Below are 18,105 nucleotides of genomic sequence, written 5' to 3' on the forward strand. Positions count from 1 at the left end.
GTGTATGTCAGACTAGACAATCTAATGGTACCTTCTGGCCTTACATTTCAAGATGTACACACAAAAAATTAAGACCAATTGCCATGTTTTAAAGCAGTTAGGTGCCAACATAAATAGAAGATAGTGGGATTTTCTGAAGTGTCCAGGCACTGAATTCCCATTGAAATCAAAGGGACATCAAGATTGACATCAATTAGGCACTTAGGCACCTAATAGGTTTTCTCAAGTTCTTATCTGAAACTAAATAACTTTAAAAATCTGGTCCCTAGAATCAGTGTCACAACCTCTTTCACTGGGGAGGGAGGTGTGGAAAAATGGGGCAGTGCCGCTACAGCTGTGTGTGTGGCATCACTCTTGGGTTCCTCCAACAAAGAGTAAAAGCCTTGTTGTAATGTCATTCATTTTATTAAGAAGTCTGAAGCTATGTTTTATAAGCAGAATAAAGGGCAAGAATGCTTTGCAGCTCAACTTAAAAGAAAAGGCAGAGAGGAGGAAGAGGGAATAGCTGGGAGAGTTTTTTAGATTTTTGGCTGAAACAGAATAAGGTAAACTTAAGATCCAAACTATGGTTAGGATTAAGAACCACTCTCAAGCATAGTTTATAAACCAATGCAGATTAAGCTGTAATGATTCCCAAAGTTTTAAACTACTTGGGCTAAATTAAGGCATACCTTTCTCACTATTCTTGTTAGACCAAGTGTGGCTTCCAGAAAATCAGACTGGATGAGCCCCACTAGTAGACCCAGAAAGGGAAAAAGTATTCTTTGGGTGCAAGCCTGCAACAACAAAAAGCATTACACATTCCTGATTCCACCCATCAGAACACATGACCATCCACATGTGTTTCTAGATACACCTTTGTGCGTATTAAATATCGGATATCAAAGGCAAGTAGAACTTGTATACTATGCCACAGTTCAACAGTAGTCAGCCTAGCTTGTGTGCACAGGGATGGACTACACTCTAGGTTGTTAATTGCCAAGATGTATTTATACCAAAGCCATTTCTGCACTCAGCTCTACCCCATCCAAAAAGATAGAACTCAACTGAGCTACAAGTGCGTTTGGTCTTCTCTGAACTACAAGTTCTGTCATGTTGGAGGAAACTAGGGCAGTAGTGCCCTTACTGTGGTCATGCGTATGGACATGGGATCAAACTGTATTATAACCATGTTACAGAATGGTATTACTGCTCTATAGACAAACTCCACTTCATGTAACTCACACGACTGAATTCGACATAGCATGCCAGAGAGCTCAATGTAACCCGCTGGTCTTTAGAGGGCAGTAACAGAATTCTATATCATAAAACTTCAGCTTGGTCACATCTACATAGACAAAACCATGCCATGTTGTAACATCTTCAGGGCAGTACCCCAACATGCTAAAATCCATAGTACAGACAAAGACTTTAAAAACTGTTGAACTGTTTTTTCTTTCTTTAATGTAGGAGGCTGTCATTATTACAAGGTCACCCTGTGCCGCACTTGGCAGTTGATTTAATGGAAAACTTAACAGTATTTTTGGCATTGGTTAATTAGTGCACAGTGCTATAGCTAGGAATGTACAAACTACATATGGTTAAGAGTAAAAAAAATATACAGCTATATTTAACACTTAAATTAAACACATTTTGCATACTAACAACCTTTTGTACATTCACTTTTAAACAATGGATTCTTTAATAAGCATAACTTTACAAGCTTTCCCCCCTACCTGCTGCTACTTGAGACTTAGGGAGGTGAAAATTTGGAGCCTTATTTAAAAATAGGCAGGTGTCTTACAACTATAATATGTCGCAGTTTTTTCTTTCTGAAAACACATATCAGTTCAAAAACTGAACCACTGTAGCGGTTCCATAAAACCAGTCAGGTTTGTTTTTAAAAGGATACTTTGGTAAACAGCAAATCATTCTTAAATAACTCAGGAAAGATAAATTTCTTTTACCACCTCTATGCATGCTCTTCCTTGGCATGTTGTAGCAATCCCCATCTTTATGGATGAGCACGGCAGCAAGTCAGAGACCACTAGTTTGCCTGTAGTGACATCTCAAAAAGTGGATTATAAGCCAGGTTCAATGTATTGCTAACACAGTTCTCTGGTTATCACAGAGAAACAGCTACCTTTATTCCTTACAAAGTTAAAGTTGCAGCTGTATATGCCACACTACCACACTATTATACAAAATAGATGTTTCCCATATTGCCTTTCTGGTCAGAAGAGCTCCAGATTTTTGCTGAGCCCTACATATTCAGGAACCCAGTAGGTTGTGCAGCATCAGAGCATTTTAGCAAATCAAGTGCCACAGGACCTCACTATACCACAATGATTGCTTCTGTACAGGTCATACAGATTTCAGATCAGATGTGACTCCCTGCATTCACTGGAGCCATACTTGTTTCCAGAGGACTGAATTCTCTCAACTTTGGGGCAGGAAAAATAAGCTAGACCTTTAGCGCACTTCCATCTCACATTATCCAATCCGTTCTGTTCCAGAATATTAGAGCCATCAAAAATCACACACAGGCACACAAAAGTGAGGTGGTTTGGATGCGTGTACAACTCTCCAGGAATAGATCAACACGCCAGTGTGTAATACTGTAGCTGAAAAGGAGAGAAATTTACTGAGGAACAAAGGCACTTGGTAACAGAAGATGAGAATGCATTCCATTAAACAATCAGTGAGTCAACAGTTTAAGTCTCGTGATCCAACTGACTAATAGTGAGGGCTCTGTGGAGGAAGATTTTGTGGGTGATGTAACTGAAAGTTTTTTAGCTCCTTCTTCCTGGAAAGGGATGGTTGCACTGTTATGGAGATCTGTGTTCACAAAGCACCTTCTGCCTCGGATGTAGTCTGCGCCCCTCACTAACTGCCTGTCAGCTCCTGGCCTTGCAAAATGTTGCTGCGAGGAGGAACTTTCTTCAATGATTGGGGGTATCCTCTCATTACTGAAGTACCTGCAGAGGACATCTTCACCTGCAGTAAAACAGAAGATGAAAATCATGTAGTTTTTGCCTCTGAAATCCACCATTACATAACATTTTTGCATTTTTATAACTACTCAGAGGATATGAAGGCATGATACAAATATCAATTAAGGTATAAAGTGTGCTTATGAGGTGCCTGAATATTCTCATTTTACAGATGGTTAAAATGAAGTCCACAGAGGTTTTAAGTGACATTTCCAAGCTTAGACCATGAAGTCAGTGGCAAAACTGAGGAGTGATGGCATCTCATCACTTGTCCTATGAGTGCGCACACAGCCAACAAAAGGTACAAGTTGAACCTCTCTAATCCAGCATCCTCAGGACCTGACTGGTGCTGACCCAGAGAATTTGCCAAACCACGAGAGGTCAATATTGTCTAGCAGCATTACCAATATTTCTACTGCTTACTGGGCACTTAAAATATATTTGGGGGGTAAATTAGAGCTAAATAACAGCACAGAAAACAGAGCTGGCCTGGTGGCCATAAACAAACTTTATGGGACCACCATGATAAGTGGACAACTGGCTAACTAAAAGCATGCCAGATCACGGATATTGCTGGACCAGAGAGTGCTGGACTAGACAAGAGTCAACCTGTATTTTAGCAGAGATGACAAGTCTATTTGATACCTAAAACAAAACAATAAAATTGTTTAAACACTGTTCCATGCTTAAGTGGAAGACTCAAACAGGACAAAACTGCTCTAAAGCAATATTTCACACAGGTTAGCTCTATGGTGATGCATTTAGGTGACTGAAAAAACATTTTCATACTGTTGAAAGACAAGTTGAACATGCACCTTCTCCGGAGTGATTCTATAACACTGACATCCACAGTCTTCTGTTTGGACATTGGAAATCAAATATTTCAAATATATAAATGTAAGCTCTTTATTTCTGGTTGCACTTTTGTATTGTAGTTATGGCTCAGGTACATTTAAAAACCTGCTGAAATCTAAACAAAAAGCAGCCCTGCCACCTGCTGATCATTTTGTTAGATTGGCAACTCACTCAGTGTGCAGCCTTTTGCGAGCCACAAACCAGCTTCTCTATATTGCAATGGCCTTTCTTGGAAATGCACACAGACTTCTGTCAGTGACTTTAAGGACAGGTAACAAGTCAGCTTTTGTATTGTGCACAAATTTTTATACAATCCCCATCACTACAGCAGTCCATAAACTTTGGAGAAACAATAGGAATCATGCTAAACAAACACATGAACCAAAAGCTATTATCCCACACCAGTAGACTAAGTTTCTCTACCAGTCTTTGAACTCTCCTTTAGGAGCCTTCTAATTGACACAAAAGTGCCAAGCAGGTCAAGGGCTCATGCGTAATCACTAATCAGTTTAGCCAGCATGTTAGAAAACTGGAATTTCTCCTTGCTTTGTTTAAAAAAAAAAAAAAAAGTTCTAATGGGACATTAGCAACAAAAAACTAGGTCCAAATGCTAGAAGAGTCATGACGACCCAACTTCTGTTTAGGATTTCTTACATTGACATTTGCTGAGACTCACCGGCATTTCCAGAGAAAACATTTCTTGTCTGATCTCTGATGGGATAAATGTTGTCTATAGCATTCCAGGTTCTCTCTCCCTTCCCTTTGGCTTGGTCTTCTCTCCCAGTAATCCTCCCCCTTATCCCAGCCACTGTCTAAGCAGCAATGGACACAATCAGCAATTGTAATGAGAATAATTCCAGGAAAGCTCTACTTTGCTCTGATCGGAACTAGCTTGCTTCAAAACCAGCCCCTATTTCAGACAGAACAAAAGAGTTCTGACCAAGACACAGCTTAGCTCTCACCATTCATGGACTGGACGTGGGAGGGACAGGAGAGGGCATGTGTGAAACAGAACACCTGTTAGCAGAAACAAATACAATTATAGAGCTGCTGTAATTCTTCCAACCTACCTCAAATAGGTAAGTGAAGTGCCAGACAGAACAACAAAGGTTTTGATCTCAATGCAAACTAACCCTGAGTTGTCTAACCACTGCTGAATGTGATAAATACTTATTGAATCACAGAAAGGTGAAATTGGTGCTGAACATTTGATGTGCAAACAGCAATCCCTTATTCCTGAATTTAAGATTTTTCTAAACAAGTCATCGCCCGAAGGAAGTTTTCGTTGTAATAGTCTTGCCTTTTCTCCCTGGTACACGTGGCCTCAATAAAGGATCTGCAGCTCCCAGCCAGCTCCCATCAGCAGGCATCGATAGAGGTCGAGGTTTTCCTAAGGGCAACACGGAGAAGGTTAATAGAGGAATATACTGTTTTGTTTAGAAGAATATTTTCACTGAGTGAACATTATCTCAGCTTCATTTATCTCATCACAGTATTGCAAGAACACATATTATGTCAAGACACTGCTTATAAAACAAGAAAGCATTGTGAACACATCTAACAGCCACACAAACTGCTCATCTCCAACTTTAGTAAAAATTATAACCAAAAGATACAACCAATGCACAAATGGGAAACCAAAATCTGATCTCGTCCAGTTGGGCTTTCATGCCAGTCATTAAAGTAATGACGCAACAGGGTTTCATTTTAGTGAAATAACTGGTTTCAAACTTAGAATTGTGTTGTTTGTTTTCCTCAGGCTACCTTCAAAATTTACCCACAAGTTAGAAACAGTGAGAAAAATTCACACCCACCCGAGCATATAAATCTTGAATAGCAACAATTAAAGAAGCATGAACTCACCATAAGACACTGTTTTTTCCCTCATCTTTGTTGGCAGGATATTTGCTTCCATGGGATACCCAGGCAACTGATCAGAATCAGCAATAGTAAACCTTCGCCTTCGACTTTCCTGGTCGAGGAAAGAATTAGGAGACTCTGCCCCCTTGGAGCCAGATAATGGCTGCTTATGTTTATTGCCTCCTCCATAAATGAGGCTCTCCTTTTCATCCCTGAAAGGACATTTGCCTCTATTAGCAATGTAAAAGGTATTTTAATACTGCAGTCATAAGTCCAAAACAATCATTCTAACTGTTAGTCGTGCTTCTTTCAACTGTCACTGCTGTGCAAGTTCTCAACAATTTATTTGCACAAAATGAGGCATGTTTAAGAGATGGAAAACTTCATGAACATATTAGCAAAGAGGAAAAGAAAAAAGAAAAAGAAAAATTTAGTGATGCGCTAGTAATGTGACACAGTTAAAACTTACAGGTTTTCTTTTAGAAACCTACAAACAAAACTTTAGGGACCAGAACTGAAAGTTTTATCATGTAGACAGCAGGGACCTTATCCTCTAACGGTCACACATACAGAGCAGATGAAATACTTCGGATGCTATAGTTCTCTTGTGAATGCATTAAAATTCTTTGAAGGGAAAAATGCAGGTTAAAATAATGGCATTCTTAAAGTTTTTTTCAGGGCGAGCATCCCTATTTGGGAGGTTTGGCATTTCAGTCAAGACAAATCACATCAGCCACTGGGGATGTATCATCTTCTTTTCCCCACTTGAAGTCTGATTCTCTTAGAGTTTTTAATTATATAAAGTATTTCAATTAGAATTGTACATGTTTCTGCATGAAATTCCCTTCCTAGAGGATCATTTGTTCATGAAAGCCAGGAGCATTGTTTAATTCTAAAACTTCCCCAAAACACACATCACCCTATAACTGTGATTTGACCCACTTTTCACACCCACTATAATATGACCATCTGAGTCAATGAAACTGACAGCTGGCTTTGAGTACATATGCACCTCAGGATCTACCACTCCCTTTCATATGATTCCAGGCCTATCCAGACCCCCATAAGGCCCGATAGCCTCTCCTCCCCACAAATACAGACATATCTATGGCGATTCAGAGACAGAGCCACACAGAACTGCAGCAAGGATCTAGCCTCCAGAGAGCTCACCAATGGCACCACCACATGCAAGAGGCAACTGAGCCAGGTTGGGCAAATGCCCATGGTTCTCTTCATTCTAAGGGTTGGGGAGAGAAGTGACAACACCGTAAAAAATATAATAGGAAGTGGGCACCCTCTCTCCTCCTCCTAGCTGCCAAAAGCTCCCCATGCTTACTTCCTTAAGAGAACAAAACAAACACATCATTATCTACTTCCTTTTCCTGACCCCTCAAGAAGGGGTTTCCAAGTTTTATAAACCCCCATCCCCTAACTCCAACTCCATCCTTTCAATCACTCAGTGTGCAGGCAGTTGGGCTTAGATTTGCTTTTCTGGTTCTAAGAAACTTTCCTGGGGCTTTTTAAAAGCACTGGACAGGCTCATAGTAAAAACCATTTAAAAATTCTATTCAAAACATATTTAGTCTGACAAAGTTTACAACTAAAAACCAATGTTTTAAAAACTGGGCGTCTCAGACTGTTAAATACTTACTTATTGCATATTTATGTACAAGAGATGTGACTTCCAGAAGTGCTGCACCCTCAAGCTTCTCAGGAAATGATCCCACGGGAAAGTAGGTAGGTTAGATCACCAATGTTTTGGAAAAAACCTAAAGCTGATCTCAACCACCTGATCGATTCATCACTCTCTCTCTCTTTCATTTGACAGTCTGAATTTTATTATGGATTTAGATCTTTAGATGACAAAAATACAGCCTGCCAACTGACACTCTTACTCTGCTTAGACTACTCCTGAGTTTTAGGATTCTTCATGTCTAACAAATTTGAAAAGGTTCTTTTCTATCAAACTGCTTCCAAGCAGTTACTGAAGTGGATAAGAACAGAACATTGGAAAAAAACATTTAATGAAAAGATTATCTATTTTTGTTATTCAGTGGTTTTTCACATGCTAAAATGGTACCCACTAATGCTTTTTTGGGAACAGCTCTGTGTAGCACAGAGTGATTTTGCAAATCTATACACAACTGTTTTCTCCAACAATAAGAAGTACTGTTATATTCTTAGTGGCTTATGCATTTACTAAGCCCAGAGAAAATCTGTAAGGTCTGCAAGTTCCTCAAGAAGCTTGCAAAACTCTATGCAAGTTAAGCCAGCACAGAGAAGTCTGTGATAATAAAATGGAACTTTTTGTACGAGTAGTGCATGCGTATTTGCATACCGAGGAGAATATGGAACAGCTGGTGGAGGAGGTATATAGAGGTCCAGGATGGCTGGCTTCTCTTTCTTTATTGAGGTGTCCATGGTGCTTTCTGGAGACTGAGTTGTAGTTGGTGGAGGACTGGTCTGAAATTAAAGCAATACAACAATTGTAAGACATTTTTCCAATTATCTTCTCCAACATCTCCTACACACACCAGAAGAAGCCAATCCAATGACCACTTACTGTATTTTACCCATTCTGGAATTTGTTATCTCAATAGAGAGATCAATGTGCATACAGACCTGACTCTAGAAGTTATTGCCGATGTAGGGACTGCGATGGATAACTTCAGCACACTACAGAAATACTCATGAACCCCTAATCTGGAAACACCCATGGTACAGACCCTAGCAGGTGGAGAAGGAAGAAGCTCTGTACACTGCTGCTCCCCTTTGCCCCAGAGGGGGGACATGGTAGTGCAGCAACTTGTTTTTTCTGAGGCTTTTTCCTGCTAGGCTCCCATAGCAGTGGAGAGTATGGAGCCACTCGTGCCCCTGGGAGAGGGACGCTAGGTACGTGCCCCACCCCGATCCCCCTCTCACCCAGACTCTGCAGCACCTTTGCTGACCCAGCAAATTCTGTCATCTGGTATATCTTTTGTTTCCTAGACAAAAGTCTCAAGTTCCAGCATGCTGGGCATGCACACGCCTACTCGAAGAACACACCCAAGCTAACAGGTCTTCGTTTCACAAGACAGGCTGGGGGAGGAGCCAGACAGTCTCAAGAGTTTCCTAAGCTTTGAAGTGAACTTAACTTCTGGTCGTCTGTCAGACTTTGGATTTGAGGTCATTCAGGAGAAGCTTCAAATTCTCTTTTCTCGTTTACTGGGAAGAAGGCAAATGAGGGATAGTTCTTCTTATAGCCTGTCATCAGAGCACTCAAGTGCCTGGAATGGAGGGTGCGCCAGAGAAAAGATGTGTGTGTGTGGTGGTAGGAGGGCGGGGGGAGGAGGTAAGTTTTGGACACTGGTACAGAGTTTGAATACTGGACACATTCATTTATTAAAAATGTGTATATGCATACAGACCTTTGGATGGTCATGGTTTAAATGTCTCTGTCATATAAACAGGGTATGTGTTGTAAAGCATGTAAAATAATGCTGCTCAAAGTGCACAGGTGTAACCTAGCAATTTCATTAGCGAATAGCAGGAAATTGTGATTTATAGTTTTCTGAGGCATGCATACACACACACTCAAGCACTCCAGCTAGCCATCTACACACTTTGCTGAGAAACAATTACCCCCATAGCTATAGGAATCCTGTGCCAAAACAGAGGCTGGAACAAAGGAAAAAACTGTCCTGATATTCACAGGTAATTTATTGTATTAGAAGGTTATTAATGTAACTAGCTATTAAACAACTTACTTTCTGCTATAACATGCTTACCTCCAAAGTAAGTCTTTAAGGGCACGTCTAGACTATGTTTTATTTTCGAAAGAGGATATGCAAATTCCGCGGGAATTTGCATATCTTCTTCCGATCGCTTTTTTGGAAGCGGGTCTTTCAAAAGTGAAAGTAGTCTGGACACGGGTATTTTTCCGGGAAAAAAACCCTCTCTCAAAAAACTGTGTAAACCTTTTTTAAGGAAGAGCGGAATTTGCATATCCTCTTTCGAAAATAAAATGTAGTCTAGACATACCCTAAAAGTTATCAACCCCTGGTCCTCCTCCACCCATTGTCCTTCGTCTGGCTTTCTGAATATTCAAGTCACGCTTACATATAACATTTGAATTTATATGCAATACAACCAAGATGCTCACCACCTTTTCTTTTGGTGTTGGAACTATTTTTTTCCTCTGCTGACGAAAAAGGATGCATACAGTGGATAGAATTAATTTATTCAGCCAAAATCTCAAATTAGTTCTCCAAACCAACCAATCTCAATATTTATTGCTTGCTTACAAAATTCACCAGTGCAGATTCTCAGCCTTTCATCCTCAAATGGCTCTCTGCTAAAATCAGTGTCTTGAAAAATTGGATTATGAAAGCCAACAAATACTTTTATTCTTTTGGAAGGGATTATTTTATTTTAAAAAAGGGACCCCTTCTCATTTTCACTTTGATTCCAAAAGGAACAGCCACTTCACAATGACCACCCCCCAAAACTCCATAGATATATGGTCACATTGGCCGTTCACATCAAATATTAAAGAATAAACTATTGTGGGTGGTTTAAGGTAATTTATATGCAGCCATTAATGTCCAGTAGCCTATCACCTGTACAAGTGGGGGTTTCCAGCGTAGGTTCTTCAGTGGTGCAGGAGTAAAATTAAAAGAGCCTGTAGGACGTTTCTTAAGTAGCAGTTTAACTCCAGCAGGATTTTCTCGCAACTTTCCCACAAGGTTTTTTAGTTGCCATCCCACCTTAAAAAGAATAAAAGGTACCTTTTACATGCATTCAGAATAAATGGAATATAACTAGGTCATACTGTTTCTCTCCAACATCAAACATGAACACACAAAAATAGAAGAAACCCACTGAAACAGCTATACAGGATATAAAGCGTGAAACACTCATTTTAATTCTTTAGGAGGTCTCTCAAAAATGTAAGACAATTTCAAGTGCACATCCCTTTGTGATAGGTCAGGCTCCAGTCCAGCATGGATTTATGCATATGCTTAATTTAGAACACATGAGCATTTATACTGAATTACTCCAGTATAAATTACATCTAGTAATTTAATGCCATTGAGCTCTAAACTTCACACACAAGAGGAGGCCAAGTGCAAACGTAACTATTTATGGGACTGGGTGCTAAAATGGGTGGAATCCTTGAACCTTTTGAGGGCAAAAAGGTATTTACCCAGACTCACTCTCTCTTTGTGTGTGTGTGTGTGTGTGTGTGTGCGCGCGTGCGCGCGCACCATTTTATCCAAAAACATGGCAAAAATTTATTGAAAAACAATCTGTATGATAAAAATCAAATCTTTCATGTGCTTTCAGTTGAAGAAATTATTTCTACATTAAACCCAAACTTTTTTTTTGCCTACACATTACAATAAGGACAAAAAAACCCTCCAAGCACAGTAAAGTTTGTTACCCACTTACTGCCTTGAAGGGAAAAGTCTTGCAAAACAATCATGTCTTAGGAAAAGGTTGATAGGGCTTTTAATTACTTACTACAGTCTGACGATTAACCTGGATCACTTCATCGCCAGCATGAATCTTCTGAGATCGATCAGCAGGGGACTACAGAGAGATAAATAAGAGGCAAGTGTTTTGATTCACTTTTTCTTAAAAAAAAAAAAAAAAAAAAAAAAAAGCCTAACAAACAAACCCACGCCCTCTGCTCTTTTAAGCCATAATTCAAGTAATATTTAAAACAGCAGCAGCAGGTGTGTGTATATATAATTATATTAATACATAGAACTGTCAAGTGTGCATTATGTCCTCAGTACCCACATGGCTAAGTCATTTGCTGAATCGGGACCTATGATTAGCAGCCTTCTGTTAAGTGACAAAGCAATAGTCCATAGTTATTAGAATCAGTTTGGTCATCAAGTAACTCAGAGGTCCTCATCCTGCAAACACTACCAAGCATAGCACTAGTCCCATTGCTGCATACATGACACTCGGGGAGTCCTTGCAAGGATTATAGCAGAATCCCATCTCAAAAGTGAGAAACAGATAAGAAAAATAGGATATTTGAGATTGATAAAAACTATACACAACTTAGGGTCAGGAGAAGTCAAGATACAGTTGGAATCATTGTACATGTTATCTGTGGGTATGAGTATGGGTGTAGGTAAAGGAAAAATTTACCAGAATAGCATTTCTCTGTGGTTAATATTGGACATGGAAGGAATTTTCTGAAAAAATGTTTTTTCACTGGAAATATCAACTTATCAAAACATCACGTTTTTGCAGGAATGTATCATTTTTGACAGAATTGTCATCGGGGACAGCTGCTCTGGTATTGAATGTAATTGTTGGTCTAAATCAGAGTTTCAAACAAATCCCTGCTCTGCCCAGTTCAAACCAGACACTTGAACATCAGTCTCCCACATCCAAGCAGAATTCCCTAACTACTAGGCTATTCTAGGGGTGACAGTGAATCTCAATGTCTCTTGTTGGATCTGTTGAGCTTTGTATAAATATTCAGCTTTACCAGGAGTGGTGGATACACACCCCGCCCCAGACTCCAGAATAGCACCGCTACTTAGGACACTCAGGAAGACTCAGAGAGAGTGATGCTCAAGTGTCTGGTATGAATCAGGCAGAGCAAGGACTTAAGTATGTGTCCCCCATATTCTAAATGTGTGTCCTATTCAAGGAGGAGCAGCATACCCTCTTGTTTTTGGGAACATCTCTGAAAGATCTGATTCATCCCAATGTATATCAGGAACATATCTGATAATTTCAAATTGTTCATGGAAAACACTGAGCTCCAGTTAATATACACTCATCTGTGCCGATTACTTATCCTTGCCTCACACCAAGGAAATCCCACTCACACAAGCACCAGTCAATTGTCTCAGATACTTCAGTTTAGGTGTTCTAGAGCCTGTGATAACTAAGGGTACATCTAGACTACAAGCCTCTTTCGAAAGACAGAGTCTAGACTACAAGCAGATTTTTTGAAAAAAGCGAGCCACTTTTTCGAAAGAATCTAGATGCTCTTTCGAAAAAGCAGTTTGCATTCAATAGCGCCTTTTTTCGAAAGTACTTTCGAAAAAAGGTGTTATTCCTCATAAAATGAGGTTTACCGTGATCGAAAAAACTGCCGCTAGACTGCCAATTTCCTTTCGAAAGAACGCAGCTACAGTCTAGACGCAGGTGAAGTTTTTTCAAAAGAAGGTTACTTTGTTCGAAAAAACCCTGTAGTCTAGACACACCCTAACTGATTTGCTCTTGGCTACCAGCAGTAGAGCAACAGAAACAAACTTAAGTAAAGAAAAAATGGCAATTATGGTTTTGAGTTTGGGGAAGTTTTCTTCTGTGCTATGAAAATCCAGGAACAGGAACTAAAAAGCATCACAAATTGTTTGGCTGTAGAGGGATGGAATAGTTAACTGCATTGCAAACAGTTTTTAAATCTATGCTATTTTGAAACTGACTTAAAAATAAAATTTCTATACAAATTACACTGAATCCAAGGTTTTAGAAGACAAAACAGCTTTGAATAGGATAATAAAAGATTAAGCATCTCCTATAAAGAAACAACACAGGCACTGTTAGTTATGTTGCCATTTGTTATAACTTACTCTAAACTCAGTAACTTGATTTCATTTACTGTGTTTGTTTAAATCTCAATTACTGAAGATATACAAGACAGAGGACTAAAGTGCAGCGGGGACCATTTCATTTTTCCTCACTGCTTACTAATCTAAATGGAAGCTGCAGGTTTTAACTTGAAGTCCTTAATTTAGTCATTTAATCCAAATGCCTGCATCAAGAAAATCCACTAATTCTATTTAAGTAAAAGGAGAATACTGTCTCTGTGCATGATATGCGCTGAGAGATGTGTGTGTTTTTAAAAACATTTAAAAATTAATTTCCTCCCAAAACAGACAATATGCTTAGCTAGACATTAACAAGCAGCCATTAGACATGTAAATATTTACTTTGAGTTATCTAAAGCTGGTGCCATGCACAGGTTACTGATACAGTTATTTAAAAATATTTCTGCTACCATAACAACATATCAACTCTGAGAAGCCCTGGCAATATAGGCAGAACCGAGATACACTAATAGATGTGCCCACAATGCAATTCACATAGGGAGGGCTACTCGTAGAGCAAAAGCCTCACTCTCTCCCCAGAGAACAACATGGATAGCAGGACAGTTCTGTTGAGCTCCTGAAGAACTGAAAGTCTGGATGGAAGTTTATTTCTCCATCACCAGACATGTGCGTGTGCGTGTGTTTTCTGTTGTGGGGGGGAAGAACACCGTCCAAGCCAAGGCTAATGACATCTTTTGGCCTCTGAGTATGTTTATGGGAATCATTTTAGGGCAGTGGTCTCCAACCGTTTTAACCACAAGATCACTTTTTCAATTTAAGTGCAACGTAAGATCTACCTCAAACCCAAATACCCTTGCCCTGCTTCCATTTCCGCCCCATCTTTAAGGCCCTTCCCCTGCTCCACCCTTTCTCTGAGGTCTCACCCTACTCACTCCATCCCCCACCCTCATTCGCTTTCACTAGGCTGGGGTAGAGGGTGGGGGTGCAGACTCTGGTCTTGAGCCAAGGAGTTTGGATGTGGGAGGGGCCCCAGGCTTAGCCCAGGGTGGGAGATCAGGGTCCAGAAGGGGTTTCAAGGTGCAAGCTCTGGAAAGGGGTTTGAGTACAGAGGAACTCATGTGAGGGGAAGGAGGTTGGGTGTACAAGGAGGTTCAGGGCGAGGACAGTCAAAGACCAAAAGTAACAACCTTTGCCAGCAGAAAAAGTAGTAACAACCCCCCACGTATGTGTTGGGTTGGGAGATGAGAGTGAAGGACAGTGGTTGTGTGTTTGTAAGAATGACAGAAACACAAACAGTGTATGAGAGTGACAGAGATTTTCATTGCCAAGCTCCCTCTGTCCCCTTCTCTCTGTGTGGAGATAGGGTACAGGAATGGGGGAAGGAGGGATACCCTGACATCAGCACCCTCCCCCCTTCTCCCTCCCAAACCGTGCACAGCAAGCAGGAGGCTCCCCGGGGGGCAGCTCCAAGGCAGAGGGCAGGAGCAGCATGACAGTGGGTGGAGGGGCAACTGAAGGGCCAGTGCGTTAGTTTCCTAGCCAAACCAGTCAGGATCACCTGTCAGAGGCTCCAAGATCTACGGGATTCCACACAAGTCAGATCTGGGACCAGTACTATTTAATACCTTCATTCATGACATGGATAATGGAACAGAGTGTGTGATAAAATTAAAAAAGATCTGTAGAAGATATTAGAGGGTTGCAAGAACTTTGGAGGACAGGATTAGATTTCAAAACTACCTTGACAAATTAGAGAATTGGTCTGATTCTGCACTTTTTTGAATTTCATCTCAATGAATTCAAAAGTACAATGATTAGGAAGAAAAAACCCAAATGAGTACCTATAAAATGAGGACTAACTGGCTAAGTAGTAGTACTTCCAAAAAAGATGTGGGAGTTATAGTGGATCACAAACTGAATGAGTCTCAGTAACGAGACGCAGTGGTGAAAAGGCTAATATTCTGTGATGTTCTAATAGGAACATCACCCACAAGACTCAAGAGGTATTTATCTGACTCTGCTCAGCACTGGTGCAGCTTCCACTGGAGTACTGTGTATAGTTATGGGTGCCACACTTTAGGAAAGATGAGAAATAAATTGGAAGGAGTCCACACAACAGCAACAAAAAATGATAAAAGGTTTGGAAAATTTGACCTATGAGGAAAGGTTAAAAGTGTGCCTGCTTAGTCTTGAGAAAAGAATACTGAAGGGGGATCTGATATGTTAATATGTTACGGGCAATTAAAAATGATGGTGGGGGGTCCATTGTTCTCCATCTCCACTAAAGGTAGGTCAAGTAATAGGCTTAATCTCCTCTAGCAGCTAATCATACTTGTAAGGGAAATTAAGATCTTGGTCAGACTTCCAAGGGAAGTTGTGAAATCCCCAGTCTAAGTTTGCTTGGTTCTGCCTCAGTACAGGGGGCTGTACTTGATGATCTCTCAAGGTGCCTTCCAACCCTACATTTCTGTGATTCTATGATTCATTAAAAAGCAAGCACTGAATTCAGAGCATCATGCAGGATGAACAACAATAGCGTGCTTGAGAGATCTCAGACAATACTTATGTGCCCAATTTCAACTCACAAGGCAATCATTCCACTTACATGGAGAACATGGAAGAAAGTGGAAAATTTTGTTTTGGCCATTGTGCTCTCATGCAACATAGGAAGTCACGAATAGGCAGGAAGACCTTGGAAATCCTGTCAACTGACTGAAATTAGACAGTGTATTGCTTTCCTGGAAACACTCATGGTGCTTGGTGCAACATTAGAATTCTGATAATAGCCATCTGGCAACAGTTTCATTCACATATGTCAGAAATAATTTTTGAATCGTAAATAAAAAGCATCAGAGGGGTAGCCGTGTTAGTCTGAATCTGCAAAAGCGACGAGGAGTCCTGTGGCACCTTATAGACTAACTGAAGTGTAGGAGCATAAGCTTTCGTGGGCAAAGACCCACTTCGTCAGATGCAGATACTACTTTTATAAAATAAAAAGCAGATACTACTTTTATCAGAAAGGAAGTGTGTAGCCTGATATAAATTATATCTTTTGTTATCAGAAAGAAAGGTGGGAGGGGAAAGTGAGTGACCAGTTACTGCTAGTAAATCTCTCAATCTCCTAGCTGATGTTATTTCTCCATTGAAAATGTAGTTTTCCTGAGAGATGAATGGGTAGTTACAGATTCACTGGGCTTCAGAGTTTTGTTTTATGGTTGTAGCACAGTCTCAGTCAGACCTTTCAGTCTTTGTTTCAACTATCTATATAACTTAGTAGTGACCAATGTTACAATCGTTCACATCTGTCAAATGTTGACGTTTCTTTAGACTTAGTCTTTCAACAGATGGTGAACCAGTTATGCTAAGACTAAGATGAAATAAGAGTAAGAGTGGCAAATATAAATGATTACTGTATTCACAATACATGCAAATTAATTTAACAGCATCAGTTTAGGATTAAACAAAGACTGTGAATGGCTAGCCAAGTACAAAAGCAGTTTCTCCTCTCAAGGTGTTCACACCTCCACATCAGCTGCTAGAAGTGGGCCTCACCCTCCTTGACTGAATTAACCTTGTTATCTCTAGCCTTATTCTGGACTGCATATATACCTGCCTCTGGAAATTTCCGCTACATCAGTGGTCCCCGACGTGGTGCCCGCGGGTGCCATGGCACCCGCTGGGGCATTTATGTGCACCCGCCACATGATCTGGGCCAGCCACGCCTCCAGCGCACAGCACATGCGCGGCCCCCGCCCCCGGGCATGCAGCACATGTGTGGCCCCTCCCCCGGGCACGCGGCAGCCCCAAAAGTTTGGGGACCACTGCGCTACATGCATCTGATGAAGTGGGTCTTTGTCCACAAATGCTTATGCTCCAATACATCTGTTGGTCTATAAGGTGACACAGGGCTCCTTGTCGTTTTGCAGATCCAGACTAACACGGCTACCCCTCTGATACCATGCAAATTAAGGTTTTCCTATAGCAGGGGGGAAGGGTGTCCATCTTGTGACCTCTAAGTCACCTACATCAGGTTCATTGGCTACATCTGCAGGTATTTCAAGAGCCACTTTTTCTTTGGTTTCTGAGTTGCTGTTCCCATAGGCCTTCCTAAAGTTCCAACATGTTCTTGGTAGCAATGTGAGTAGGGGACCTGGAGAGCAATGTATATGATGACAGGATGGTGCTGGCTATGCTTAACATTGTCAAGGACAGTTAGCTCCACAAACAGAGGCTGTGTGTTCTGGCCACAGGACACAAGCCACACAACCAGCAAATAGGCTTAACTCCATCTGGCAAAATGGACAGTTTCTTGTGCTTAGAATTTAAGAGTAGAAGCTTGTCTTGCTTCAAAGCCCTGTGGCAGACTACAGCCTGTGAACTGCAAATATCTTATAAAAGGCAGCTATATTGGGAGGTGGGTTAATGCCTTCTTGTTTCCCAATTAGACTCACATGAATACAGCCTGACAATCAGGGCAGACAATGGAGGCCTAAGTAGGAGTCGGCCTACAACAGGGGTTAATTAAGCACCTGTTGCTAGTTAAGGCCTCCAGGTCCCTTTAGTTTCCTCCCAGGCAGCAGGGGGGAGAGTTTTGAGAGGTGCAGAGCAGGGAAGGGCCAATCCACAAGGTAAAAGGTGAAAGATAATAGAACGAAGTGGTGAGTGAAGTGGCCTAGGGGAGAGGTAGCAGTATTAGAGTAGGGCAAGAAGCCCTGCCAGCCGCCCCTTCTGTAGGACCCCTGGGCCGGAATCCAGTAGAGTGGGCGAGCCTGGACTCCCACCCCCCTTCTCTTGAAGGATTACCCTGCCGGGGAGACGGGAACAGACCAAAGGCCAGGAAAAAGGGGGTTTAT

The 18,105-nt window shown here is 41.0% G+C and overlaps 1 protein-coding gene across 1 annotated transcript in view; it reads right to left on the reverse strand.

Annotated features, from left to right (window-relative positions):
- Positions 1-1,481: 1,481 nt before the first annotated feature.
- Positions 1,482-18,105, reverse strand: part of CNKSR3 (CNKSR family member 3) — an 84,411-nt gene continuing 67,787 nt past the window's right edge. Inside the window, exons 8-13 of the mRNA XM_075924474.1 lie at positions 11,190-11,258; positions 10,286-10,432; positions 8,026-8,150; positions 5,691-5,899; positions 5,128-5,217; positions 1,482-2,976 (exon numbers count right to left, since the gene is read on the reverse strand). Coding sequence (XP_075780589.1) covers positions 2,678-2,976; positions 5,128-5,217; positions 5,691-5,899; positions 8,026-8,150; positions 10,286-10,432; positions 11,190-11,258 — 939 coding nt within the window. The 3' untranslated portion in view covers positions 1,482-2,677. The remainder of the gene's footprint in view (positions 2,977-5,127; positions 5,218-5,690; positions 5,900-8,025; positions 8,151-10,285; positions 10,433-11,189; positions 11,259-18,105) is intronic.

This window comes from Pelodiscus sinensis, chromosome 3 (assembly GCF_049634645.1).
Source record: "Pelodiscus sinensis isolate JC-2024 chromosome 3, ASM4963464v1, whole genome shotgun sequence".
Classification (NCBI taxonomy): Eukaryota; Metazoa; Chordata; order Testudines; family Trionychidae; genus Pelodiscus; species Pelodiscus sinensis.